Genomic DNA, 26,846 nt, shown 5'->3' on the forward strand with positions numbered 1-26,846 from the left:
TTTACCAGCTATAATCTCCTTGGCTTCATGTGTCCAGTGATATTTCTCCACTTGCCCATTCCTGCCTTTTCTTGAGTCATTAGGTTTCTTAAATTCTTCTTTACATATCATATCCAATAAAGTAAAAGAGCTCACAACAGCAAGGGACCTCAAGAGATCAAGTAGTCTGGCTCCTGGTCTTGGGTAGGTAAGGTATTATTTTTCCTTCTTACAGAAGAAGCAATTGAACCTAGGAAAAGCTAAGTGATTTGAGACTATGGTAGGCATAGGTGGAGATAATGGCTGATTTCTGTGTTTTCTGACTTAAGCTGGGGACAGGGTTTACCTATTTTCAAAGTAGAGCCTTGGTGTGGTGTGTGTGTGCCTGAAATCCCAGCTATTCAGGAGGTTGAAGCAGGAGGAGCACCAGGGGTACTCATTGCTACTGGACTAGTCGTTTTTTTTTTTTTTTTTCCTAGGACTTTCTAGTGGGAAGGAAATACAAACACATAGCCAGGCATGGAGGCGCACATCTGCAATCCCAGCAGGCTTGGAGGCTGAGATAGGAGAATCATGGGTTCAAAGCTGGTCTCAGCAAGACCCTGTTTCTAAATAAAACCACTGAGGATGTGGCTCAGTGGTTGAGTGGCCCTGAGTTCAATTCCTGGTACCAAAAACAAAAAACAAAACCCAAATATATATGTTTAAGAATAGTATCATCCTTTGTTTATGCCAATATTTCCAATGCAAAAAGAAGCTCTCAGTTGGGCCTGGTGGCACATGTCTATAATCCCAGTGACCTGGAGGCTGAGGGAGGAGGATTGCAAATTCAAGGCCAGCCTCGGCAATTTAGGGAGGCCCTAAGCAACTTACTAGATCCTGTCTCAAAATAAAAAAGTGAAAACACTGGGGGTGTAGTTCAGTGTTTAAGTGCCTCTAGGTTCAATCTCTGTTACCAAAAGTGAGTAAGTAAATAAATAAATATAAATAATTTGTTTTTAAAGAGGATTGTAGCACAGTGATACAAGCCTATAATTCTAGCTACTTGGGAGGCTGAGGCAGGAAGACACATACATGTTCAAGGCTAGCCTGGGTAACTTAGCAAGATCCTGTCTCAAAATAAAACTTAAAAAAGACTTAGGGTGTAGCTCAGTGGTAAAGCACTTGTCTAGTAAGTGCAAGGACCTTAGCTCAATTCCTAGTACCATTAAAAAAAGAAAGAAAGAAAGAAAGGAAAGAGACAGTATATTTTTACATAACTTCATATATCTTACATCTATTCTTGCTTCCAGCCAAATAGTTCAGCTCCCAAACACACCCTTATTTTCTTTATTCCTCAATAATTACACATAAATTTTTAATGCCAGCATCAGTATTATCACTCTCAATATGATAGTGAAACTATATTTTTAGGTTTTCTTCCCCTTTGTCTTTAGAGTCTATCTGACTAGGAATATACTACAGTCAAATTGCTGTAGTTTAAAGTTGTTTGAAATGTTTTTTTTTTTTTTTTTTCTTCTGAGATAATCGCTGTGTAGATGATTTGTTTTTCCTTTTTCCTTTTTGGTGCTGGATATTGAACCAAGGACCTAGTGTACAGTAGGCAAGAACTCTACCATTGAGTTCTAGGACTTTCTAGTGGGATGGAAATATACTAGAATTTTTTTTTGGCAGTACTTGGGATTGAACCCAGGACCTTGCACATGCTAGGAAAGTGCTCTACCACTAAGCTACATTCCCAGGTCTAGATTCTTTTCATCTTGCTTTTGATTTTTAGGAAATGCTTTTTAAAGTTAACTTTGTTTCTAATTATCTAAAATATTTACATAGTTCCAAAATCAGATCTCCCAAACAAGGTATAGCCTCTATCTCTCTCCTCTTTCTCATAGGGGGGCATATTTAAAAAAAAAAAAAATTAGGGGCTGGGATTGTGGCTCAGCAGTAAAGCGCTCGCCTAGAATGAGTGGGACCCGGGTTCGATCCTCAGCACCACATAAAAATAAAGGCATTGTGTTGTGTCCATCTACACCTAAAAAGTAAATATTTTTAAAAAATTATTTTATTTAGATCCTGGGCTGGGGTTGTGGCTCAGCGGTAGAGCACTTGCCAACACATGGGAGGCCTTGGGTTCGATCCTCAGCATCACATAAAAATAAATAAAGGTATTGTATCCAACTACAACTGGAAAAAAAAAAAAAAAAGATAGGATCCTAACATGTTTTCCAGGTTTGGGTTTTTTTGTGTTTTATTTTATTTTAGTACCAGGGATTGAACCTAGAGGTGCTTAGCTCTGAGCAACGTCCCCTCCCCTCTGCCTTTTTATTTTTAGACAGGATCTGGATAAGTTGCTTAGGGCCTCACTAAATTGCTGAGACTGCTTTGAACTCATGATCCTCCTGTCTCAGCCTCCTGATCTGCTGGTGTGCACCATCAGGCCGGCTCCAGGTTGGTTTTGAACTCCTAGGCTCAAGCAATTCTCCAGTCATAGCCTTCTGAGTAACTGGGACTACGGGCATGTGCCACCATACCCAGCCCTTCCTTACTTCCCTTTTTTTTCTTTTTCTTTCTCTCTTTTTAATGCTGGAGATTGAACTGAAGAGCGCTTTATCACTGAAGTATGGCCCCCTTCCTTTTTTATTTTTTAATGTTGAGACAGGATCTCACTAAATTCTGAGGCTGGCCTTGAACTTGTGATCCTTCTGTCTCAGATTCCTGGGATTATAGACGTGTGACATTATGCCCAGCATTGCATCTTTCTTTTTTTTTGCTTTATAATATATGCTGGCTTTCACTCCATAGCAGTGTATAGAGATTTTCTTTTCTTTCTTTCTTTTTTTAAAAAAATATTTTTTAGTTGCACATGGACACAATATCTTTTTTTAAATTTATTTTTTTATGGTGCTGAGGATTGAACCCAGTGCCTCCTATGTGCCAGGTGAGCACTCTACCACTGAGTCACAACCCCAGGCCCCATAGAGATTTTCTTGATTCTGTTTTTATGCTCTGTGGTGCTTTTTTTTTTTTTTTTTTTTTTTTTTTAAGAGAGAGAGAGAGAGACAGGAGAGAAAGAATTTTTAATATTTATTTTTTAGTTTTCGGCGGACACAACATCTTTGTTTGTATGTGGTGCTGAGGATCAAACCCGGGCCACACGCATGCCAGGCGAGCGCGCTACCGCTTGAGCCACATCCCAGCCCCTCTGTGGTGCTTCATATTTAGTTTAACCAGTCCTTATTGTTAAATATTTGGATTGTTTCTAGTCTTTTGCTATTAAATGGCTGCAATAAATAGTCTATGCAAATACTTTTTCACTTTTTTTTTTTTTTTGTGGTACTTGGGATTGAACCCAGGACCTTGCACATGCGAGGAAAGTGCTCTACCACTAAGCCACATTCCCAGCCCACTTTTTCACATTTTTGCCAAAGATTTTCTAGTACTGATTTCTAGAAGTGGTATTGCCAGTTTGAAGAGGAAATACATATGTAACTTTGTTAAATATCGCCAACCAAATTCCTCTTCCTAGGAGTTGCTTCATTTTGCAACTTACTAGAGTACCTGTTTCCTTGAAGCTTTGCCAACTAAGTGTGTTGACATTTTTTGGATTTTTGTCAATCTGATAGATAAAACGTGAGTCTAACATTTTGCAGGTTTTTGTTTTGTTTTTGTGGTACCACAGATTGAACCCTCAGGTGCTTAACTACTGAGCCACATTCCTAGCCCTTTTTTAAATTTATTTTCATTTTCGGATAGGGTCTCTCTGGGACTTGCTAAGTTGCTGAGGTTGGCTTTGAACTTGTCACCTCCTGCCTCAGCCTTCTGAGCTGGTAGGATTACAGGCATGCACCATTGAGCCCAGTTTAGTATGGTTTTGATTTGTTTTTTTCTTGTTAGAAGCAAAGTTGAACCAGGAGTGATGCTGAGGGAGGATTGCAAGTTCAAAGCCAGCCTCAGCAACTTACCGAGGCCCTAAGCAACTTTGACCTTGTCTCAAAATAAAAAATAAAAATGGCTGGGGATGAGGCTCAGTGGTTAAGCCCCCCTGGGTTCAAGTTCCTGGTGCCAAAAAAAAGGCAAGGTTGACATCTAATCTTTTTACATGTTATAAAGTCCTTCCCATTCCTTTTTTTTTTTTTTTCTGAGAACTGTTTGTGTCTCTTGCACAATTTTTCAATTAAGTTGGTTGTTTTCCTTTAGATTTAGAAGCTCTTTATTAAAAAGGAAACATTTGCCTGTGATGTTTGCTATTTGTCTTTTTACTTTGCTTAGGGTAATGTTTTCCCTACATTATTTTTTTTTAAAACAGTGCTGGAGTTCCGGAGTTGGAATTCAGGGCCACACATATGCTAAGCAAATGCTCTACTGCTGAGAAATCACCCCTAGCTTCCACAAATTTTTGCTTTTAAGTTTTTACATCTTTCCCTTCAGCTGCAGCTGAACTTTTATCCATAGTTATGAAAGTCTTTTCTACTCCCAAGTTATAGAAGAATTTACCTCATTTCCCCTGATATTGTATAGTATAAAATGATAAAGGAATCAAAACTTTTCTTCTTCAAAAGCTTGATATTGCTAGCTTTTTTTCTCTGCCTTCAACTTGACTTTTCCGGGACATGTTATTTTTTTTTCCTGGCTTGGTCAAAACTGGACATGGATCAAAGTCAACATCTGTTCAACTCCCTGCATTTGGATCTGTTTTACTGACTGTTTTTCTTTTTTGGATTCTGTGATTTCTGCATAGTGTTTTTCCAACAGTTCAAAGGAGTTCTGACCTTTTGGGCTTGAGGAAGTATGCTCTGAAGACCTATCCTAAAGCTGATTAAACTAGAGCAGATCCTGTAAAGATGCCCAGGGGAGCTCAGCTCTGCTTTAGGAGTGAGGGTGGGGTGGAGAAGAGCTGCTTGAAAGGGGAACAGGTGCTCACATGTGTTGAGTGAGCTCAGTTTTTGTTGACAACCCATGTTTCCTGTACCTACCCATCTCCTGCTCTTGGTTTCTAGGTAGGAAGTGCCAGGTTTCTAACTGGAGATGACTGGTAGCAGTGGAGGGAGAGGACTGGGCAGAGGAAGGAAGGGAGGAGTGAGGTAGAGACCGGAACTTTTCTCTCACGATGTTCAGAACACCTGGGGCAGATCCATGTAATTAACACCAGCTCCCATTAAGTGGCTTTTTTTTTTTTGAGTACTGGGGATGGAACCCAGGGGTGCTTAACCACTGAACTACATCACATCCCCAGCACTTTTTATATTTTGTTTTGAGACAGCATGAGCTAAGTTGCTTAGGGCCTCCCTCTCTAAATTGCCGAGGTTGACTTCAAACTTGCAATCCTCCTTCCTCAGCCTCTCAAGCCACTAGGATTACAGGCATGCACCACCGCTTCCTTCTTAGAGGGCTTAGAAGCTATTTTCTATAACTGGTGCCAAACACTGTGATAAGTGCTTTATATGGAGTAAATCATCTAATCTTGACCTACTAGTTAGCTAGGGTTTTTATTTCCAGAAAAGAACAGAGGCTCAGCCATAAGGTCACACATTGAGTAAGTAGTAAGTTTAGGTCTCTATGGTACCATATTCCTGGCTCAAAAGCCCTAAATTGGAATGCTCCATGATAAAATGTTCACAGTGGCCTGTATTTCTGTTCAGCTTTCAATCTAAAGATTTAACCTCACTTTACTTAACTGTCCACATCTGCTCAGCTCTGATGTGGGCAGTGGGGTTGTCTCTATAGTCACTATGTAAGGATCTGTAAGGGCTGTAAGGATCCTTGGTCCTGGAGGGACTCCAACTCGCCCATCTTTTATTCAGTTACCTACATGGGACCTGGTATACAGGAGACCTCTTCAAATATCTGTTGGATGGTTGAATAGATGAAAAAGGAAGGGGATCTGGGTGTGGTGGTGCACACCTATGTAATCCCAGTGGCTCAGGAGGCTGAGGCAGGAAGATTGCAAGATCAAAGCCAGCCTCAGCAACAGTGAGGTGCTAAGCAACTCAGTGAGACCCTGTCCCTAAAAAATAAAACTAAGGCTGGGGATGTGGCTCAGTGAAGTGCCCCTAAATTCAATCCCTGGTACTCCCACCTCCCCCCCCAAAAAAAAGGAAGGGAAAAGGAATGTTAATGGAGATGAAAGGGCAGCAGTAGAGGAGGCATAGACAGAGCAGATTTGTAGTTAAAACCACAGGGCCAGAGCTTGCTGGGCAGGTAGCTGGGAGAGGCCTGGATTACTGTTCTTTAAAAACACAGAAAAGAGATTGTATCCAGAAAAGTAGTTTCAGTTCTTTTGCATCTGGATTGTTGATAAAGGGACACAGGCTGGTCATTTTCTGTTGCTTATCTCTTATCAGATAAGTTTTGTTCTCTGAACATTTCATCTAGTGAATCCAGGACCTGAACTAATCTTTCTGCTGCTGTATGTGCATACATTTCCATTTGGTATTCAAGCATCTCTTCAATCCAAACTCAGAAACTGTAAATGTATAAAAGACTTTATTTGGGTTAGGGGTTGCGATTCAGGAGAAACACAGATTCAGATAGCTCTTAATCATTGTTCCAAAGAAGGCAGGGAAAGTGGGAGGTTGCATTGAGCAAAAGTGTTAAGGCAGTAAAAATACTTTTGTAGGGAAACTTCTGTTGAAGGTGAGAACAGATGCTGTGAGACAGAAGCTACATGACCAATAGAAGAGGAAGAAAAGAATGCATAAAGTTAGGAAAATGTCCATAAAACAAAGTCCAATAGTCTCTTTTTTTTGGGGGGGGGGTACTAGAGATTGAATCTAGATTGTAGCTCAGTGGTACTACTGAGCCTACATCCCCAGCCATTTTTCTTTTTAAATTTTGAGATAGGGTCTGGCTAAATTGCTGAGGCCGACCTAGAACTTATTATTCTCTTGCCTCAGCCTTCTAGGTCACTAGGATTATAAGTGTGTGTCACCACACCCAGATCTTGATATGCATCTTGAGCCTCCCAGACACAAAGTAATTATTATCTGTCCTTCTGCCTGTCATCAGAAGGTAACTAATGTTCACATTCCTACGCAGCAGCTGGAATCCTGCATGAGTCTTCCCTTGAACCTCCTGATCCATTTAGAAAAGCTCTTTCAAGGTTGTCTCCATGGTAATTTTCCTTGTATTTTCATATATCCTCAACCCTCCTTTCAACTTGGAAAACAAAAAGAACAAAAACTGGACAGCTTTCTACAAATCAGCTAAGATGAAGGAGATATTCAGCTCTTTCAGGTTGCTGTTATGCTCTAAAACGGGACCCCCAAAGACCACCAGAGACCAAGATCGATGTAAGCAGCAAAGAGGTGTTTATTGCGAGCTAGCTCAGTCCTCCGCGCGCATACACAGCAACTGGTGACGCTGAGAGCCCCCGAGCCCCAGGATTTGCAGCAGTTTTATACATTCTTTGGAGAAGGCAGGGACCCCCACATACATCACAGCATCTCTTAGCAAATCATCACACACCTTGGGAAAATCAGATAACAACTCTAAAACATGGTTAGCACATTCACTGGCGGGAACAAGTTGGGTAGGGGTGATTGGTTACTATAAGAAGGGAATTCGTTTGAACTGATTGGTTTAAGCCAAGAGAGGGGTGTTCCTGCTGAACTACATGGTTTCCCAACACCATAAACTACTCGGAGGGTCATCTGGCATCCCAGGTGTTTCCCTGTCTCATGCTGATTGGTGGCTGCTAGGGGGTTACTATGGGTCTCCATCTAGCCTGACTAAGTCAGGGACACCTGGTGCAGCAGATCTCTCCTGTTATTTGTAGATAAACCACTTAGGAGGGTGGGAATGTGCCTAGGAGTGCTCTGTGGGTCTTTCCAAGGACAAAGGTCATGTCCCTTCCTTGGACAGGCTTTGCTCTGAGATAGAGGCTGGTTTTTCATTGCAAAGGACAACCTCTTCAGGTTGGGCTTTGTTAAGAATCCACAGGTGAATAAGGTAAATAGGAGGCCTTGAAGAGAACTAGAGGGCCATTCAGAATATGAACAGCCATGGGACAGTGGCCTGGCAGAGAGGAGAAAACTCCTCTCTGTCATCAAGTATAGACTTTTAAATTCCACAGTCTTCTAGGGACTTTTTTTTTTTTCCTTTTGCTACTAAGGATTGAACTCAGGGGTGCTTAATCTCTGAGCCACATCCCCAGCCCCCCACTTTTTAATTTTTTTTAGTTATACATTGACACAATATCTTTATTTTGTTTATTTATTTTTATGTAATGCTGAGGATCGAACCCAGGGTCTCTCATGTGTGAGGTGAGCGCTCTACCACTGAGCCACAACCCCAGTGTTACCGCTGTTGACTGGTGTTGAGTCCTTGCTTCCCCGAAGCACGCCGAGGCAAGGTCAGAGTGGAAAATAGAAGTTTATTAAAGGACAGCAGAAAAGACTTCTCCTGGAGGAAGAAGGCCCAGAGATGGAATCCGTGGAAGTGCGGTTGTTTCCCCTTTTTATAGTTCTTTCAGTGATGGAATGTAGGTGGGAAGGCCCGAGGGGTGGGACACAGGTGGGCCAAAGAGGTAATCTGGTCAGGAAGGACTTCTGAGTCAGCACCTTCAAGTTTGCTGGGGGCTGTTCTTTAACACTTCTTTGGGATGGGCTTTGGACTTGGGCTTTTCCCAGACTTCATTAACATTCCAAGAGTTGTTCAACTTTTCCTGGAATTCATTCTAAACATGGCCTCCATTTTGGATCTGACTTGATATTAGACCCGATTTACCTAACTACACTGACTACCTAACTTTAAATCTGGCTTCACCAGCCCCAGACAGCCCTTTTTTTAAAAAAATGTTCTTTTTTTTTAATATTTATTTATTTTTTTAGTTTTTGGCGGACACAACATCTTTGTTTATATGTGGTGCTGAGGATCGAACCCAGGCTGCACGCATGCCAGGCGAGCGCGCTATCGCTTGAGCCACATCCCCAGCCCTTAAAAATGTTTTTTATTTTTTTTATCTTTATTTTATTCATTTATTTTTTTATGTGGTGCTGAGGATTGAATGCAGTGCTTCACACATGCTAGGCAAGCACTCTACCACTGAGCTACAACCCCAGCCCCTGTTTTTTAAAATTTTGAGACTAAGTTGCTGAAGCTGCCCTTAAACTTGTGATCCTCCTGCCTCAGCCTCCCAAGCCTAGCTGACAGGGCTTTTTTTGTGGGAGAAAACTCTTCAATGTGTCCTTTAAGTATATAAAATAAAGGCAGAGTCTGACCAGACAGTTCTCCATTTCCAAACACAATGAAGAGAAATGGAGTTTTCCTTGAGCAAAGGATATATCCTGACTGAGGCACCCTGAGAAGAGATCATTTTAGCAACAGTCTTCTCTAATATGGAATACTGCTTGTCCCCTACTCTAAACTTTAATTCCCTTTCTTGAGTGGCCTACCCATTGAATCTGAGGTAACCTGCTAGCCCACTGTCAGCTTGTCAGGGAAGAAAGGTACTGAGAAATGAGAAGAAAGAGGTGATATTGTCCAGGAAAATGGTGGCACTTCCTGGGTCAGGGCCAGGACCTTGGACTTCCTGCAGCTGTAGAAAAATAAGGGCCCGAGTTACTTGACTGTCAAAAGTAAAAGTGATTTTCAAAGACAGAGATTTGTGGGCTTCCCTTTCACCATAAAGAGCCATGTTCTCTCTTCATGGTGCCTGCATATTTTCAACTGTGTTGAATGATGAAATTCCCACCCTCTACCAACAGCAGTTCCACTACTTACTACTTCTTCAAAGTTCCTCGTTTTCTCACCTTCTTCTCCATCTTCCTCTCTTGTTCATTCCCTCCCAATCTTTTTTTTAAGTTACATTCATCAACATTTTTCTTTCCATCTGTTTTTTCTTCTTTTTTACTCTACCATCTTGTTCTCTTGTTTACAATCTACTCCTCTGTCATATTTTCAGATAGGTTCTTACTTTTCTTCTTTTCTTTGCAACAACTTTTTATCCCATTTATTCAGCCCTGAAGAGGGTGAAAGCAGATGGCCTGCTGCCTCAATATCTGGTCAACAGAAACATACTTGCTAGAGAATGTTTATCCAAAATATTTTCTTTAGCTGGGCATGGCGGTGCATGCCTGTAATCCCAGCAGCTCTGGAGGCTGAGGCAGGAGGATTATGAGTTCAAAGCCAGCCTCAGCAATTTGTCAAGACCCTAAGCAACTCAGCAAGACCATGTCTCAAAATAAAATACAAAAAAAGGGCTGGGGATGTGGCCCAGTGGTTTAAGTGCTCTTGGGCTCAATCTGTGGTTACCATTCAACCCGCATCAAAAAAAAAAAAATATATATATATATATATATATATACATATATATATATACACACTCACTTGTATGCACACACATAAAATCTTTAGCTAGGTGCTGTGGTGCACACCTATAATCCCAGCTACTTGGGAGGCTGAGGCACCAGGATCTCAATTTCAAGGCCAGTCAGGGTAACCTGGGTAAGACCCTGTTCCAAAATAAAAATAAAAAGGGCTGAGGACATAGCTCAGTGGTATTATTACTGAAAGCTCAGTCCTTGTTCCTGATGCCAATTCCATAATAAGGACACGATTTTGAGAAAAAAGAAAAATAAGTTTAATTGCTTTGTTGGCAAAGGAGAAACACAGGGGTTCCTGTTCCAGAGACTGTGATTCTGCCCATCAAGAAGAACAGGGGGCTTTTAAAGAGGCGATTCCAAGGCTACATTACACATGCTCTCTGTTGGAGTTGTAATTCACTTGTTAATTTGTGAGGGAGTCATTTCTGAGACCTTCTGGTGCCATCCCCAAAGTTTGAATTACTTCATTCCTGTGATGGGTGTGTGCTCAAGAACAGATAACTCTATTTAGGATGGGGAAGAAAGATAACCCTGTTTCCCCTGAAATTTGGGAGGGGGAGAGATCAGGGAGAGAGGAGGAGAAAGAAACAGGACCATTTTAAAAACAAGTTGCGGTGGCAGAGCAGCAAGGGCTATATTCAAAGCATAAAGTGGACCTTTGTTACAGTGGAGTGTCCCTAGGTTCAGTCTCTAGTACTGCAAAACAAAACAACAACAGTAAAAACAACCCACAAAATATTGTCTTCCATCTCAACTTTTAGGAATTGTAGATTTCACATAACAATTCAGAATTCCAGCTTCAAAACAAAACAAAACAAAACAACTAACTGGCAGCACAGGGCCCTCATTCACCATTGGTTGTCAGTGGAGCAGGGCAGTGGCTGCCCACCCTGGCTCACAGGAGTCCACACCTCTGGCCTCCCTAATTACCATTTATCATTTAGCTTAGCTTTTTTTTTTTTTTTTTCCCTGTAGAAGACAAATTTTATTTAGTAATAAAAAGAGACAGCAAGAGCTTGATTTTTCTTACTCCCACACAGTTACCGTATTTACAGTTCCTGCCTTGCTTCTGCAGGTGGGGGAGTTTACAACCTTGCTATACACCGCCTAGGGTCTCTCACCCATTTCTCCTCCTGTACCCCCGCCCATTTCTCCATATATCCTTGTTCCACCTTTTGTTCATGTGAAGTTTTAATACATTGCTGTAAGGTTAAATAACTTCAGGACCAGTTCTAAAATTCTGAACGTATTCAAACTAGCCAGTCCCAAAACTGCAATCCTAAAACTTCAATCTTCAGAAAAATATGAAAAATCAGTTTTTTTTTTTTTTTTTTGCAACAGTGATGTACCTGAGCTCCAGTGATAGTAGTTACTCTCTTAAGAATCAATTCCTTGGGCTGGGGATGTGGCTCAAGCGGTAGCGCGCTAGCCTGGCATGTGTGCGGCCCAGGTTCGATCCTCAGCACCACGTACAAACAAAGATGTTGTGTCCGCCGAAAACTAAAAAATAAATATTAAAATTCTCTCTCTCTCTCTCTCTCTCTCTCTTAAAAAGCAGTATTTTCACTCACTCTATTAAAAAAAAAAAAAAAAGAATCAATTTCTTGGGCTGGGAATGTAGCTCAGTAGTAGAGTGCTTGAGTAGCAGCAAGTGGGAGGCCCTGAGTTCAGTTCTCAGCACCAAGAAAGAAAGAAAAAAAGAAAATCCTTGCTTTGCACTTTGTTTCGTATGACCAATAATTAATTTATATGGGCGAGAGCTGAGAAATGGTTACTAGGCCATGCGGAGGAAGAATCAACAGGGGAGACAGCATCTACCTATTAGTAATAGAAACATGAAAAACATGGCATTAAAAAAATAAAAATACTAGGAGTTTAATTTTTCTGCATTTAAAATAAATCTATAGGTGAGAACAGATGTTCTAGTATACCACAATATTTTTGGCAAGAATCCAGAGTAATTAACCATGTTTGCTAGATCTATATCATGAATCTTTGAAACCTTGGGACCTTACTGACTGTGCATCCTAGGACTAGGGAATTACTAGAAGTAAATAATTCACCTGTCATATGAAAATTGACCAATCTGGGACTCAGCCCTATGTTTCCGAGTCTGCTGAAATTATTCAAACTAGCCAATCCTAAAGCTGCTTGCTCTCTCTGCCTCACTAGTTCCTGCCAGTGGAAACTGCAATAAGGGTTCTGGTTCACATTTCCCCTTCATTCTCTGCCCTCTAACTGACCCAGGTACTTCCTCCTACAGCCCCCTCCTGTTTCTAGAAAACTGCGTAAATGTCTTCCTTCCCGACAGTCATCTTCTTATTTGTGTCTGCATGTCTCATAGTTGATTAAAATGAATCCTGGCTACTTTACAACTCTGGGCTCCCTCCACCCTTCTAAACCACTACTCTTGGGGCTGATTCTATCTTTTTTTTTTTTTTTTTTTTGTACTGGGGATTGAACCCAGAAACGTTTAACCACTGAATCATATCCTCGGCTGTTTTTATTTTTTATTTTGAGACAGGGTCTTGCTAAGTTGCTTAGGGTCTTGCTAAATTGCTGAGGCTGGCCTCAAACTTTCTATCCTCCTTCCTCAGTCTTCCTAGTTGCTGGGATTACAGGTGTGCATCACCTGGCTGACTCAAGAATCCCATTTCTTGCCAGGCAGTGGCACACACACACACAAATTAAACATAGAATTTTGCTAATTCAAATAAAATTAGGGTTCAATTAGAAGAAGGAATGGAAGAATAGATATTGGATCTCTGCAAGTTGGCTCTTCCCTACCTCCAGAAGGCTTACAGCTTTAGAATTATACAGAGCTCTTTATATTGGCCCTTGGCTTTCTTCTCTGTTTATTTATGGGAGTAACATGAGCTTCTTTAAACTTTACCAAACTCTGATTATTTGATTTCATGTTTGCTGTCTATTTGTTGGGTTTCCAAGATATAATTACATTTAATTTTAGGAATTGTGAGTAGTAAGAACCTCCCTAACCTGACAATTGTCCTATTTTTAGATGTAATTTAAGTTCTATCCCAAATACTCCTGATTTTGTGCACGTGTGTGTGTGTGTGTGTGTACACAGGAACTTGTGTCCACCACATTACAACAAGGGCCAAAGAGAGAAGGAAGAATCTCCATCCTCTTCTTCCTTTTTTCCAAGGCTATGTCCCTAGCTGGTCATGCACTCCAACAGATAACCCAGGTCACAAGCAAAGTTGAGCATCTTGTGTCCTGCCCATGAACTCCAGCAAAAGCAGTGGATGGGGCTGTGCTGGGCTCCCTTGGTCTCACACTAGGATGTAAAGCAAAGGATACTGCCCAGAGGAAGGAGCCCCTCTTTCTAACTTGCACAAAACTTTGTTGCGAAACTTGTACGCCTGTGAGCTGCCTATGCCCAGAGGAAGTGCCTTTCCTACTCTATCCACCCTGAGGATTTTTTTTTTGGGGGGGGGGGTAATGGAAATTGAACTCAGTTGTGCTTAACCACTGAGCCACATGCTCAGCCTTTTAAAAAAATTATTTATTTATTCCAAGACATGCTCAGCCTTTTTAATTAATTTATTGATTTCTAAAATTTTGAGACAGGGTTCGCTAAGTTACTTAGGGTGCTGAGGCTGGCCTCAAACTTGCTATCATCCTGTTTTAGCTTCCTGAGTCACTGGGATTACCACAATACCTGATATGTTTGTTTTTTTTTTTAATGCACACAAAGGTTCTCAGTAGACTGCTCACAGCTATCTGTCCTGCACAGTGATCAGTAGTGAATTCCTCCACTTGTCCTGAGAGCCACTGACCTTCCAGTCACCACTGAGACTCCTCTTTTGCTTTTTTCTTTCTTCCATCCAATTTCAGACTACTGAATGAAAGTAAGCTGAAAGCAGACACCTTCTATTCTTCAGTTCAGACCCACCCCTTCTGTTAGGATGCCGTTTCCCTGGACCTGCTGCCAAGGGATGGAACCCACCTCACCTGGAATAGATCCTGAACTCCCCTATGGAACCTTCTGGAATATCCCAGTTCACTGCTCATTTACAAATTGCCTCTGCAGATGTCTGACCTCTGGCTTCCTCATTTTAGAAAGTAGCATTTTCTTGTGATAGAAGAGATGTTTCTGGAAGAGGGAATGCACATTCCCCCTACTCCAGGAATTCCTCAGGACCTGTGGGGGTCCTTGACATACTTGATGGAAACGAATTTCAACAGTGGACGCTTAGAGATTTATTTAGGAAAGCAAGGAATATATATTCAAGGGAGAATATGAACTACCTTGAGAGTGAAAGATGAATTTTGGGGGGATTCCGACTCTTTTAAAGAAAACTTGGTAGGTATGGGAAGACATGTAAAGATGACATCAGGTTGGTTCTTAGGTTAACATGGTCCTTATTATCTGATCAATGGAGAACACTGGAAAGTCCCCTAAATTACAGATTTCTTAAAATATTGCATTTCTCTTTGCTTCATCTATTGACTGGTGGCCTAATTAACAATGAAGAACATCATTGTTGTAAGTGAGTGAATTTACAGTAACACTAAGATTTACAAATTTTCCAGAGTTACAGGAGCAGCAGACCTGGGAGGGAGACTGGCTTGGGGAGTGACAGTCCTGAAAAAGTATGTAGAACTTTAAATTAAAATTAGATTTCCTTGTCCTTCTTTTATGTCTCCCTCTCACCTTTTTGTTTGTTTGCCTTTAATTTCTCTTGCTTTATTTTAATGCAGACACCAAATTGGGAAGAGCTATTTGTGGAGCCCCATGTGAATAGTTCACACCTCTGGGTTCAATCCCAGCATCCTGAAAGGCTGTGGCAGGAGGGTCACAAATTCCAGGGGATCCTGGATAATTTAGTGAGACCATGTCTCAAAATAAAATTTAAGGTGGGTGTAGTGGTGCATGCCTGTAATCCCAGCTTCAGCCATGTAGAGAAGCCCTAAGCAACTGAGCAAGACCCTGTCTCAAAATAAAAAATAAAAAGGGCTGGGGATGAGGCTCAGTGGTTAAGTGCCCCTAATTTCAATCTCTGATATGAAAGGAAGGAAGGAAGGAAGGAAGGAAGGAAGGAAACAGGGGCAGCGCTGGAGCAGAACAGAGTGAACGTAATGTAAGCTATGGATTCTGGGTAATAATGATGTCAGTGTAGGTCCATCAATTGTAACAAATACATTACTCTGGTGGGGGAAGGCTATGCGTGTGGTGGGGGCAGGAATACATGGGATATTTCTGTGCCTCCTATTTGGCTAGGAACCTAATACTGCTGTACAATAATAAGCTCCTAAGAAAAAGAGGGAGATGTTGAGATAGCTCAGTGGAAGAGCTCTTGCTAGCATGTGGGAGGCCTTGATTCTATCCCTAACACCACAACACACACACACACACACACACACACACAAACACACTTTAGAAAGGAAATACCTTTAGGTAAAGAAGACCAAGGAATTGAGCCCTGCCTTCTGTACACCTGCCTGGAGAGTCATCAGAGCCCCCAGAGGCCCCTCCAGGGGATGTCCAAGGGTTACTGAACATGGTTTGCAAAAGTGGTGGGCAGCAGAAAGAACCCAGACTTGGAACCGGGGGAAGGTTTGGAGTCCAAGCCAAGAGAAACAACCCATTCTCTCCTGTCAGCCTCATGCTGACGCCCACAGAAACAGGATAAGCCACTGCAAGCCACTGCAGGTGGCTTACTAGATTACTCTAGTATCGCCTCCTCATTCCTCTGAATGTCCTGTTTCAGCAGCTCCTGTGTCTTCTCTTTTGGCTGCACATCTTGATAAACTCTGCCAGACATAACTGATGGCCTCAGACTCATCATCTTTTTCTCCCTCGGGATCTCAATTTTGTCTGTGGTGTCATTGTGCCTACTTAGAAATAATTTCCCAGAGTCCCCTGCATCCGGAAGTGGCCACATGACTATTTGGCTAATGAGTCTGCTTGGTAGAGCTTTCAGGGAGACAACTGCTTTCCTGGTTAAGAAATAGAAGAAAAAAAGCCGGGTGTGGTGTGGTGGTGCACGTCTGTAATGACAGCAGCTGGGAAGGCTGAGACAGGAGGATGGCAAGTTCAAAGCCAGGCTGAGCAACATCGATGCGCTAAGCAACTCAGTGAGACCCTGTCTCTAATAAAATACAAAGTTGGGCTGGGGTTGTGGCTCAGTGGTTGAGTGCCCCTGAGTTCAATCCCTAGTACCCCCCCCCAAAAAAAAAAATAGAAGAAAAAGAAAGAAAGAAAACAAAGAAATAGATTCATCTGGAACGCATGTTTTGTTTTCCCTCCTCCTTTTTGCCTGGAATGAGAGGCCTGAAGGTGTAGAATATAGTTGTGAAGATGTCAAGCAAGAGCCTGGATCCTTGGTGACTCTTCCTTTTTTTTGGGAGGGGTACAGGGGATTGAACTCAGGGGCATTTAATCACTGAGGCACATCCCCAGACCTATTTTGTATTTTATTTAGAGACAGGGTCTCGCTGAGTTGCTCAGCGCCTGGCTGTTGCTGAGGATGGCTTTGAACTCGTGATCCTCCTGTCTCAGCCCCCTCAGCTGCTGGGACTTGGTGACTCTTTTAAGCAGCTCTATCAGCCCTGGCCTGCCTACCCTAGTCTTCATGATACATGAAACATTTAAATGCCTTTTTGGTTACATTGTTGTATTGGGTTTTTGTTACTCAGAAGCTAAATATAAGGTTATAAGGTTAAGTAGCACAACTTTTCTCCATGTAGCTGGGTCAACAGAGTCTGATCTGCGCTCGGTCTTCAAGCTGCTTCCCCAGATTGCTTCCCAGACACAAAATCCATACATATATGCAAAAGATGCCCATGTTAGTCCCAGGTCTCTTCTCCTCACATAGGAGAATTGGACAATGCATCTTTGAGTTCCAGTTTCCTTTTCTGTAAAATGGGAATTTTTTTTTGCATAATGTGTAAAAAACCCTAAACCCATTAGCAGTTCTATTACCAGAATCCCTATTTCTCTTCAGTCCCCTCCTCTTCTCCAGTATTGGGGATTGAACCCAGCGCCTTGCCCATGCTAGAGTAGTTACTCTCTCCCTGAGCTACATCCCTAACCCCTTTTAAAAAAAAATATTTTAAAACAGGATCTTGATAAATCGCCCAGGCTGGCCTTAAATTTTCAATCCTCCTGCCTCATTCACCCAAGCTATGATTACAGGTTTGTGCTACCACTGCACCTGATTCCTCATTATTTTTAGGGTCTTCCCAAAGCAAATTGGAAAGCTCTGCATCTCATCTTGCCTTGAGAGGATGTCAGGCCCAGAATATCTTTGTCCTTGATCTTTATATCCTTAATTTAAGAAAAAGGACAAAGCAGGGCATGGAGGGAGATACCAAGTTTGAGACCAGCCTGGGGGAATTCAGCCAGAATTTTTTCTCAAAAGAAAAAATAAAAAGGGGCTGGGGATATAGTTGAATGGTAGAGTGCCCCTGGACTGGATTGTTGTTACTTAGAACTAGGATAGCTGGGAGGAACCCAGTTGAGCAACATTAGAGACAGCATTCTGCCCAACCAGAAGAGTCAGATGAACAGCCCAGCAATCTCTTTCCAGGTGGACACTGTCCTCCTTGGGGAGCTAGATGGAGGTGGGGTCAAGGAACTATCAACACCATCCTGCTCATCCTGCCCATGATGATGGAAAAGGAAAGTCCAAGAAGAAGTTGGGTCTGAGCTGGAGTCTGCAAAAGGGTAAGGGAACAGTCATTTGGCCTTTTCTACTCACTTCCTTAGAACAATATTATTTTAGTAATCTCTCCTTTGACCTTGCCCCTTTCTAACCTCCCAGGGTATTTCCATAGTTCCAGACTTTGGCCTTGGCTCTGAGAAAACTTCCCTATTATTGGTCTTTGTTTATTCTGTCATTTTCTGAAGATATTCTTTTGGTAGTTTTTTGCCTAATGTCATTCCTTCCTCTTGATTCCTTGTGTGTCATAATTCTTTTCTTAATTAATTTTTTTTTATTTAAAAAAATCTTGAGATATGGTCTTGCTAAATTACTTGAATTTGAAATCCTCCTGCCTCAGCCTCCTCAGTTGCTGGGATTATAGAAGTATACCACTGCAGGATGTTTGCTGCTTATTTCTATCTGGTGCTCACTCCTTGGAATCTGATCTTTCTCAGAAGGCTTTATGAAGTCAACTTTGATGGTGACATTTTCCTACTCTGGAACTCATACCATAGCACAAGTTGCTATGGTTTTTGTGACCACTGGGAAACTGGCATGTGCTTGCATTAAGACTCAGTCCTTGCCCAAGTCTTTAGATTCCTTAAAGCAGGGACTACCCTGTACTCAGCCCTGCCCTTGACACATTGTACTTGCTCACTAATTATTCACTGAATTCAGCTGGAATTCCAATTTAGGAAGATATGTATGTGTGTGTGTGTGTGTTTGTGAAAGAGATATATAATCTCAAACACACAATAATGTATAAGGAACACACAATACTTTTAAATAAAGTGGAGGTAATTCTCCTTGAGAAATTCCTTTCTTGAGACTGGGGTTGTGGCTCAGTGGTGGAATGCTCGCCTAGCATGTTCGAGGTCCTGGGTTTGATCCTTAGCACCACATAAAATAAATAAAATAAAAATATTGTGTTCAACTACAACTAAAAAAATAAATATTAAAAAAAAAGAAATGCCTTTCTTATACCTATTCTGCCACACAGGCATAGGCTTGGGAAGTGTGGCTAAAACCCATTTGCTGAAAGAACTCTTTTCTTCAGAAGAAATATAAGCAATACTATCACCTTTCATCACCTATAATAATAAGGAAATTCTGAATAACTATTTCCTGGGGACTCGCTGAGTCAGAGGTTCATACCTGATTAGGCAGGTAGAGGGTGTAACCGGTGATGACTCTTCTTTCAGGCTCGAACCCAGCATCGGCTATTTACACATTAGTGATGCAAGTCTCCATATGCAGAGTCCTTGATATTGTTCAAAATGTTTTCAAACACAAGCCCAAATGGGAGTGGGCCAGGTTTGCTGTCTACAAGAGAAGCTCAACAGAATAGGTTCATGAAGAGGATCCCTCAATTCTCACACTTGAAAAGAGTTGGCTTTCTTCAGAGTGAGAACACAGTGAGAAGAAGTAGAACTTCACTCTTCCAATGGCCTCAGCATGGAGATGTCCAGCAGCTAACTGGATATGAGACTCAGATTAGGAAAGAGGGTGGGCTGGAGAATAGGTTTCAGAATCATTGCATATAAATGGGAATTAAACATTGACAGTGGTGAGATCACCCTGAGAGGGTGTGGAGGAAGACATGACCCCTGAAGGAACCAGTAAGGCATGGCTGAGGAGGTTAAGAAGAGGTTGGAGAGGAAGACAAAGGAAGCTATAGGAGTCAAGATTAGAGAGAGAGAGAGAGAGAGAGAGAGAGAGAGAGAGAGAGAGAGAAGTCCTGATGGATGCAGTTTCTCCTGTACAATAAAAATCACAAAGTGCCCATTGGATTTGGAGTGGGGCAAAGAATAAAAGTAGAGACAGAAGGTGGAGTTTAATGGTGCCAGGGAGAAATGAGAAGTAAGGAGAACATGGCGGTCACGAAGATACACTGCTTAGATCCTTCTCAAGGATTGAGAATGTTGCCCAGCTGTGGAGATAGCAGTCAGCAGACAGCCTCCAGCCACTAGCTCCTTCAGGTCCTCTGCTGCAAAGGTGTCTGGCCCTCCTCACACACTCTACCCGGGCAGCCCCATGTGGGGCCTAAGCAAGGCCAGGTGCTTGGCTCTTTTGGCCCATTTGGGTTTGTTCTGATGGGTGATACTCCTCAAAGTTCTCTTAAGAGTAATGGAAGATATGGCTGGGCCTGCTGCTCGATTTAACTTCTCCCTCTGCCTGGTCCTTCTTCCTTGTCATGACTTCCAAGGTGTTGATTTCTAATCAGCATCTTGTATCCCCAACTCACAGTTTGCCTCCAGAACCCAGTCTCTGACAGAGAATGGTGGAAACAAGTCTTTTCAAGAGTTTGATTCAGCTGGGTGCAGTGGCACATGCCTATTATCCCAGGGGAAGCAAAGACAGGAGGATTGCAATTTCAAGGCCAGTCTCAGCAACTTAATGAGGTCCTAAGCAATTTACAGGCTCAAAATAAAACAAATTTTTAAAAAGGACTGGGGATATGGCTCAGTGGTAAAGTGTCCCTGGCTTCAATCCTCAGTACCCTTCCTTCCAAAAAGAGTTGATTCAGAAGTGGGTGTGGGAAAGAGAGTCATTAAAAAAAAAGAGTAGGAAGGGCCATTACAGAGGACTGCTTGAAGATACCGGAAAGAGTGCAGTTAATGATGGAGTAATGTCTTAGGGAGGAAGGGAAGGATGGACTTTAGGGTCCAGGAAGAGTGATTGACATAGAATAGGAAATTGTTTCCCATTGTCTGAGATTAGGTTGAAGATGTATTTATGGGGATGAGTCTCCACTGGCCTTGGGAGGTGGCCAGGAGTGAGGAACACCTGCCTCACTTCAGTTCCAGCACTGGGTGAGGACCAATCACTGGAGAGGTAAAAGGAGGAATCTTTGATATTATGGGGGGAAAGATGCTCTTCGCCCACCATGGGTAGGATTTGGGAGAAGTTGTAGCACAGGTGACAACTGAGGAGAAACCCCAGGCAAAACTCATAAAACAAGAGCATGGGGCCTGAAGTAGAGAGGAAAGACTCACTTCATCATATTACTATCTATTTGGTCTGTTGAGGACCATTTTGTGTACTGATTCTAGAATCCAGTGGATTTTCTATTTCTTTAAATTTTTCCTCCCATATATATACATTCTATATAATGCCCAAGACGTGCTAAAAACATTGAACAGGACAGAATTGAGGTGAGAATCTTCTGGCACCTGGGATACTGTCATTTAACCAATTCCAGTGTCTTCTAACCTATTCCATTTCTCCATCTGCTCCAGAAGAATATAATTTTGGATGTTATGAAAGACTTTAGCAAAAGATAGCCCCTCGGTCTACTATACTGCCTCCTCCTTTAGTGACTCTGACAAGAAGACAGAACAAGCTGGTGTGACCTACCCTTTCCTTATCTGCCAGGGCCCCCTGGTGGTCACATTTAGTTCTCAGGATACATAAAACACCTTATTGAATCTCATTTGAGGGTTTTTCCCTAAAGTCATTGTCAAGGTCATTGATCGGTCATTTTTGACATTGATCTGTTTTCCATGTTTGGAAGTCAGAGCTTCACTATCTCCAGCTTTCGAACACCTCTCTGCTTCTCTGTGATTCCTTGAAGACTGTGGGTTGTGATTGGTAATATTCTTGGTTAATCTTGGTTTTGGTACTCTGGGATGTCACTCAGTCGGACCAGCCAGTTTGAACACATTTAGAGCAATTAAAGTTTCTCTTATGTTCTGTTTTGGGTTTTGGGCTCCTATTCCCTCTTACCAATGACCATTCTGCCCTTTTCTGGTCAATGCCATCTTTCCTACTGAGAAGCCAGAGTCTTGCAAAGGATTCTGCTCTCCCCCTGCCACCTGGAAGAAGTCACCACTGGCCATGAGCACGGGACCCATCCCTCACTTGTTCTTTTCCCTTTTATCATAACCAGCTTCTCTTGAACCAAAACTAAACTTCTTTACCTTGACCCCTGTAGGGATCCAGACACATTGAGGTTAAGGTCTTGGTATTCCTTATGAATCGAGTGACATGTTCTAATAGAAACTGGGTGAAATAAAGAGGGGGAAGGACACATGCTCACTTTTTTTAGTTACAAAGACCCTATTCCAGCCCACTGAATAGGGTATAATTGCACTAGTTTATTTTGGCCACTAGATGGCAAAACTGAACAAAAGGAAAAAAAAAAGAAAAGAAAAGAAAAAAGAGGTGGGCACTCAAAAAACAAAAGAAACCCAGACAAAGAATGCTGAAAATGCCCCCGAGGAAGCACATTCCCTCTGTTGTTCTAAGTGCTAGTTGACATTTCCATGGTTCTCTGGCCATAAAAGTACAGACAAATCATTTTCTATCCTTGAAATTCTGAAGATGACCTTTCCCTGCAAGTGTATAAAAAGCTACCCCAAGAGAAAGATGCAAAGTGAGCTTGTCTGCCTGCCTCTAACAGGTACCTTCCTTTATTGTGAAGTTTTCAATACTGAGCCACTGAGTCCCAGAGTGGATGAAGAGGGTGACAAGGGTTTACTGATAATATGGCTGGGCTAAAATATGCACCACATCTTGTGAGAAGTGCTGATCCTCAGACCCTTGGAGTCTGAGGATGAGTAGAATTAAGCATCTTAGATTAGATTAGATGATATGATTTGGTGCTTGTGAGACTTGGGTTATAGCAAGAAGGGGACTGAGAAAGGGAAAACATTTAGTCCTTGTTGTATGCTTTTATATAGTTTTGACCCTAAGGATTATTTCTTTCTGCTTTCATTCATGATGGATTCATTTCATTCAAGAAATAGCCCAGGCACCATATAGGAGATGGGAATAAACAGTAAATAAAGCAGAGTTCCAGAGCTTTCTTTATTTTTTTATTTTTTATTTATTTTTTTTGTACCAGGAATTGAACTAAGGGGCACTCAACCACTGAACCATATCCCCATCCCTATTCTATGTTTTATTTAGAGACAGGGTCTCACTGAGTTGCTTAACACCTCACGTTTTGCTGAGGCTGGCTTTGAACTCGCAATCCTCCTGCCTCAATCTCTGAGCCGCTGTAATTACAGGTATGCATGATCACACCTGGCCTAATTTCATTGTTTTTTTTTTTTTTTTTTTTTTTTTTTTTTTTTTTTTAGGAGCAGGATGATCACCCTAGGGAGCACCCATTGCCCACATATGTGGGTATAGATGTGCTCCCACTGACAGCAGAATTCCATTAAAAATATTCTTTTGATTATGAAGAATAAGTCAAAATGGCAAAACTTCATGATAACAGCCAGGTCTATTTCTTATACAAAGGAAAAAAATATTGAAGATTTGCTGAAAAAGGAAAAGAAGGCAGCTTAATGGGAACTACTTTACAAAAATGTAAATTACTCACCAGTGATTACCAGGATCATGAGGACCTACTAACATGACTGTCATGTAAGGTGGAACAAATTCATCCTTGTAAAAAGGCAGAGACAGAATTGAGGTGAGAATCTTCTGGCACCTGGGATACTGTCATTTTGGGACGGGGTCAGTGAAGGATGTGCATCAGAGGCAGTGAGTTGGCAGGGTGGAGCTCAAGTTGGTATGGGTGAGGAATAATCGGGAGGCTGTGGAAAGTGTCTCAGTGAAGGGGGATGAGTTGAGAGGAGCGATGGTGGGTGGTGGTAGGAACAGATGGGAGACAGATTTCAGAGTAGGAAGGACCCCTCTTTATAAGGGGAAGAAGAATGTGGAAGGAACACCAGTTCCAGGGGCCTCTTCCCAGGCTAGAGTTCTTTCTTACATATTGCGTTGCTTTGTCATAGAATTGTAACAGGGGTTCACTTGATGCTTTGATGAGATTCTTTGTGGTTTTGAAACTTACATGTTTTTTTTTTTTTCCTTTTTCCCAGGCTTCTTTTCCCTGACCTTCTCCCTGGTCTTCTTTTCCCTGATTTTCTTCTGCCTGATCTCTTCCCTCATTTTCTCTGAATCACCTCTATAAAAACCCCCTGTTCCTGCTAGTGGGAAGAATCACAGCCTTTGAGACAGGAGTCCCCTGTGTTTCTTCTCCTTTGCTAGCAAAGCAATAAACTTTTTCCTTTTTTCTCAAAACCATGTCCTCGTTATTGGATTGGCATCAGGAAAAAGGACCTAGCTTTCAGCAACAGAATTAGGATCCCACTTTAGCCCGACTCTTCCCCTTTATAGCAAAAGGAGGAAACTGAAACCTAGGAAATGGAAACCTTAGTCTGTAATCAAACTGCAAGGCAGTGAAGGAGCAAGAGTAGAAGCCAAGTCTCTCCCTTCCCTGATCTGACTCCATCCACAGGTTCACTTCACCACAGGTGGGTGCACATCGAAACCACCTCGGGAGCCTTGCAAAGGCATGAGCTTGGCCTAAACCTGGCCCATACACAGGTCTAGCAAATCTGAATCCTTGGCCTGGGACTACTGGCTCATTCCAGACAGGGTGAGTGTCTCTGAGGACAATTTTCCATGGCACATACTGCACATTCTGCCTGGGTCATATTTTCTCTGTTGCATAATTGCCATTATCTACAACCACCAGTGACTGGAAAGACACTGAGTGCTCACTTGAAGATCCCTTTGCAAACAAACAACATAGTCCTTTCTTTTTTATTTTTATTTTTTTATTTTTTAGTTGTAGTTGGACACAATACCTTTATTTATTTATTTTTATGTGGTGCTGAGGATCGAGCCCAGGGCCTCGACCGTGCTAGGTGAGTGCTCTACTGCTGAGCCACAATCCCAGCCCCTCGTAGTCCTTTCTTGTAGGCCCACTTAATAGTGTGCACCATCTAAAGGACAGGGAGGCCAATGGACAGCTTCTCCCCAGTGAGGGTAGACTAATGGATGGGAACTGCTCAGTAACAGTTTCCAATCTAAGTTCTGTAAAACTGATAATCTCTATGAGCTGGAGTTGTGGCTCAGTGGTAGAGCGCTCGCCTAGCACATGCGAGGGCCTTGGGTTCAATCCTCAGCACCACATAAAAATAAATAAATAAAGCAAAGGTATTGTGTCCAACTACAACTAAAAAATTTTTTTAAAAAAATCTCTTTATGAGTTTATTTTAGTAAAGTATGAAAAAGTAGAACTTTTAAAAATATCAAACACATATGAGCCTGGCACAGTAGCACCACCTGTAATTCCAGTGACTCTGGAGGCTAAGACAGGAGAATCTTGAGTTAGAGGCCAACCTCAGCAACTTAGTGAGAGCCTGTCCTAAAATAAAAAATAAAAAGGGCTGGGGATGAAGCTTAGTGGTTGAGAGTCCCTGGATTCAACCCCCAGTGTCAAACAAAACAAAATAACAATACCACCCCCCATACATTTTAGTACAGTTTTCTTAATCACAGTGTTTTTAGGAATATGACCCCCATAGTTAGGGAAGCAATACTTGCCTTTTTAACCATTTTTTTTTATTATGAATGAAATTGAATTTTTCATGATCATTGTAAATTGGTTATGTTCTATTATGAATTGAAATGTCCACGCCTCACATGTATAAAATAAAGCTCTGGAGTGCTTGCTATATGCTAGTTACTATTCTACCAGCTCGGCATGTAGCAATTCAGTTAATCCTAACCTACTTTGAGGCCAAGGGTAATAATCAGTCTCATTGTATGGAGGAAATAGGATCATGGGGAGGTCAAGTAACTTGTCCAAGGTCTTACCTGGAAAGTCTGGATTCACTGCCCGTGCTGCCAACATTTTCCTCGTTTATTTGTCTTTCATTTTTTTCTATTAGGTATAAAAATTAAAACTTTTGTGGTCAGATTTATCAGTCTATTCCTTTGTTTTGTTGGCCCATTTTCTTCTTTTAGCCAACTTAGAACGTTTTCTCTTTTTCAGAGATTAAAAAATATTTGGATTTTTTGGGGGTGTATTACATAAGAGGAGGATTTACATATATATGTATTTCCCAAAATAATCATTTCTCCTGAATCACTTGCTGAATTATATTTTTCTGATGCAGGATTTAACAAGAATCCCTTTGTGCCTAAATTTTAGGCTTGTCTACTTTTTTTTTTAATATATTTTTTTAGTTGTAGGTGGATACAATGCCTCTATTTTTATGTGGTGCTGAGGATGGAACCTAATGCCTCACCGGTGTTAGGAGAGCGTTCTACCACTGAGCCACAACCTCAGCCCTAGGCTTGCTAACTGTTAGTTATTTATATGGAGGATTGAACCCATATATGTGTGTCTATTTTGCTATAAAAACACTGTGATTAAGAAAACTGTACTAAAATGTATGGGGGGTGGTATTGTTATTTTGTTTTGTTTGACACTTGGGGTTGAATCCAGGGACTCTCAACCATTGAGCCACATCCCCAGCCCATTTTTTTTACTTTGACACAGGATTCTAGATTATAAATATATATATATATATATATATATATATATATATATATATATATATATAAAATGCATTTATCGACTTGCCCTAAGAACTTGGTCATCTCCTTCATAGTCGCCGTTGGTCATTTCCCACAGACATGTTCCTCACTTGCTTTTTCTCCTACCATAGCTAAGGAGGACCAGAAAAGGGGCAAATGGAGGGCCTGGAAGATGTTACCTCTGGCAATGCCCATGGTGGCAGGTGCAGTTGTCCTCAGCAGGGGCACAGCCAAGGCTTCCACTGGGGCAGAGGCAGTGGATCTTGTTTTCCTGATCCTGGCATTTTTTTTCAGGCTGGAACAGGTTGGGGGCACACACAGGAACCTCACAGAGCTGGCCTGGGGTGGGGATATGAGTCAGATAGAAAACAAAACCCTTTTATGCCCTTGAGGGGACCAAAGGCTACTTATGTATGACTAACTCACTCCCCATAGACCTGTCCTTCAATGACTTCCCGTTACCTTCAGGATACTAACTTCCTGTCATATGGGATCTGGTGTGACATGACCTTCCTACAACTGCTGTGTTTCTCAT

The 26,846-nt window shown here is 41.8% G+C and overlaps 1 protein-coding gene and 1 long non-coding RNA gene across 4 annotated transcripts in view; one reads left to right on the forward strand and one right to left on the reverse strand.

Annotated features, from left to right (window-relative positions):
• LOC124081457 (uncharacterized) overlaps positions 1 to 26,846 on the forward strand; it is an 80,132-nt gene that overhangs the window by 30,058 nt on the left and 23,228 nt on the right. The window contains exons 2-4 of the long non-coding RNA XR_009225252.1: positions 17,855 to 17,991; positions 23,053 to 23,390; positions 23,800 to 24,359. This is a non-coding gene — a long non-coding RNA (uncharacterized LOC124081457). The remainder of the gene's footprint in view (positions 1 to 17,854; positions 17,992 to 23,052; positions 23,391 to 23,799; positions 24,360 to 26,846) is intronic.
• Positions 11,306 to 26,846, reverse strand: part of LOC124081456 (neurogenic locus notch homolog protein 4) — a 29,563-nt gene continuing 14,022 nt past the window's right edge. The window contains exons 13-15 of one of the 3 annotated variants that reach the window (XR_006848046.2): positions 26,491 to 26,650; positions 25,586 to 25,652; positions 23,815 to 25,133 (exon numbers count right to left, since the gene is read on the reverse strand). Coding sequence is in view for 2 of the 3 variants with exons in the window: in XM_058573695.1 (XP_058429678.1) it covers positions 11,549 to 11,798; positions 26,491 to 26,650 (410 nt within the window). In the remaining variant the exon portion in view is untranslated. Of the gene's footprint in view, positions 11,799 to 23,814; positions 25,134 to 25,585; positions 25,653 to 26,490; positions 26,651 to 26,846 lie in introns of those variants that run through there. The other 2 variants (XM_058573695.1, XM_046427639.2) reach the window with 2 other exon arrangements.

The sequence above is a fragment of the Marmota monax genome, unplaced genomic scaffold (genome assembly GCF_021218885.2).
Source record: "Marmota monax isolate L192 unplaced genomic scaffold, Marmota_monax_Labrador192_F-V1.1 WCK01_AAM20220418_F8-fsc00426, whole genome shotgun sequence".
In the NCBI taxonomy this organism is placed as follows: Eukaryota; Metazoa; Chordata; class Mammalia; order Rodentia; family Sciuridae; genus Marmota; species Marmota monax.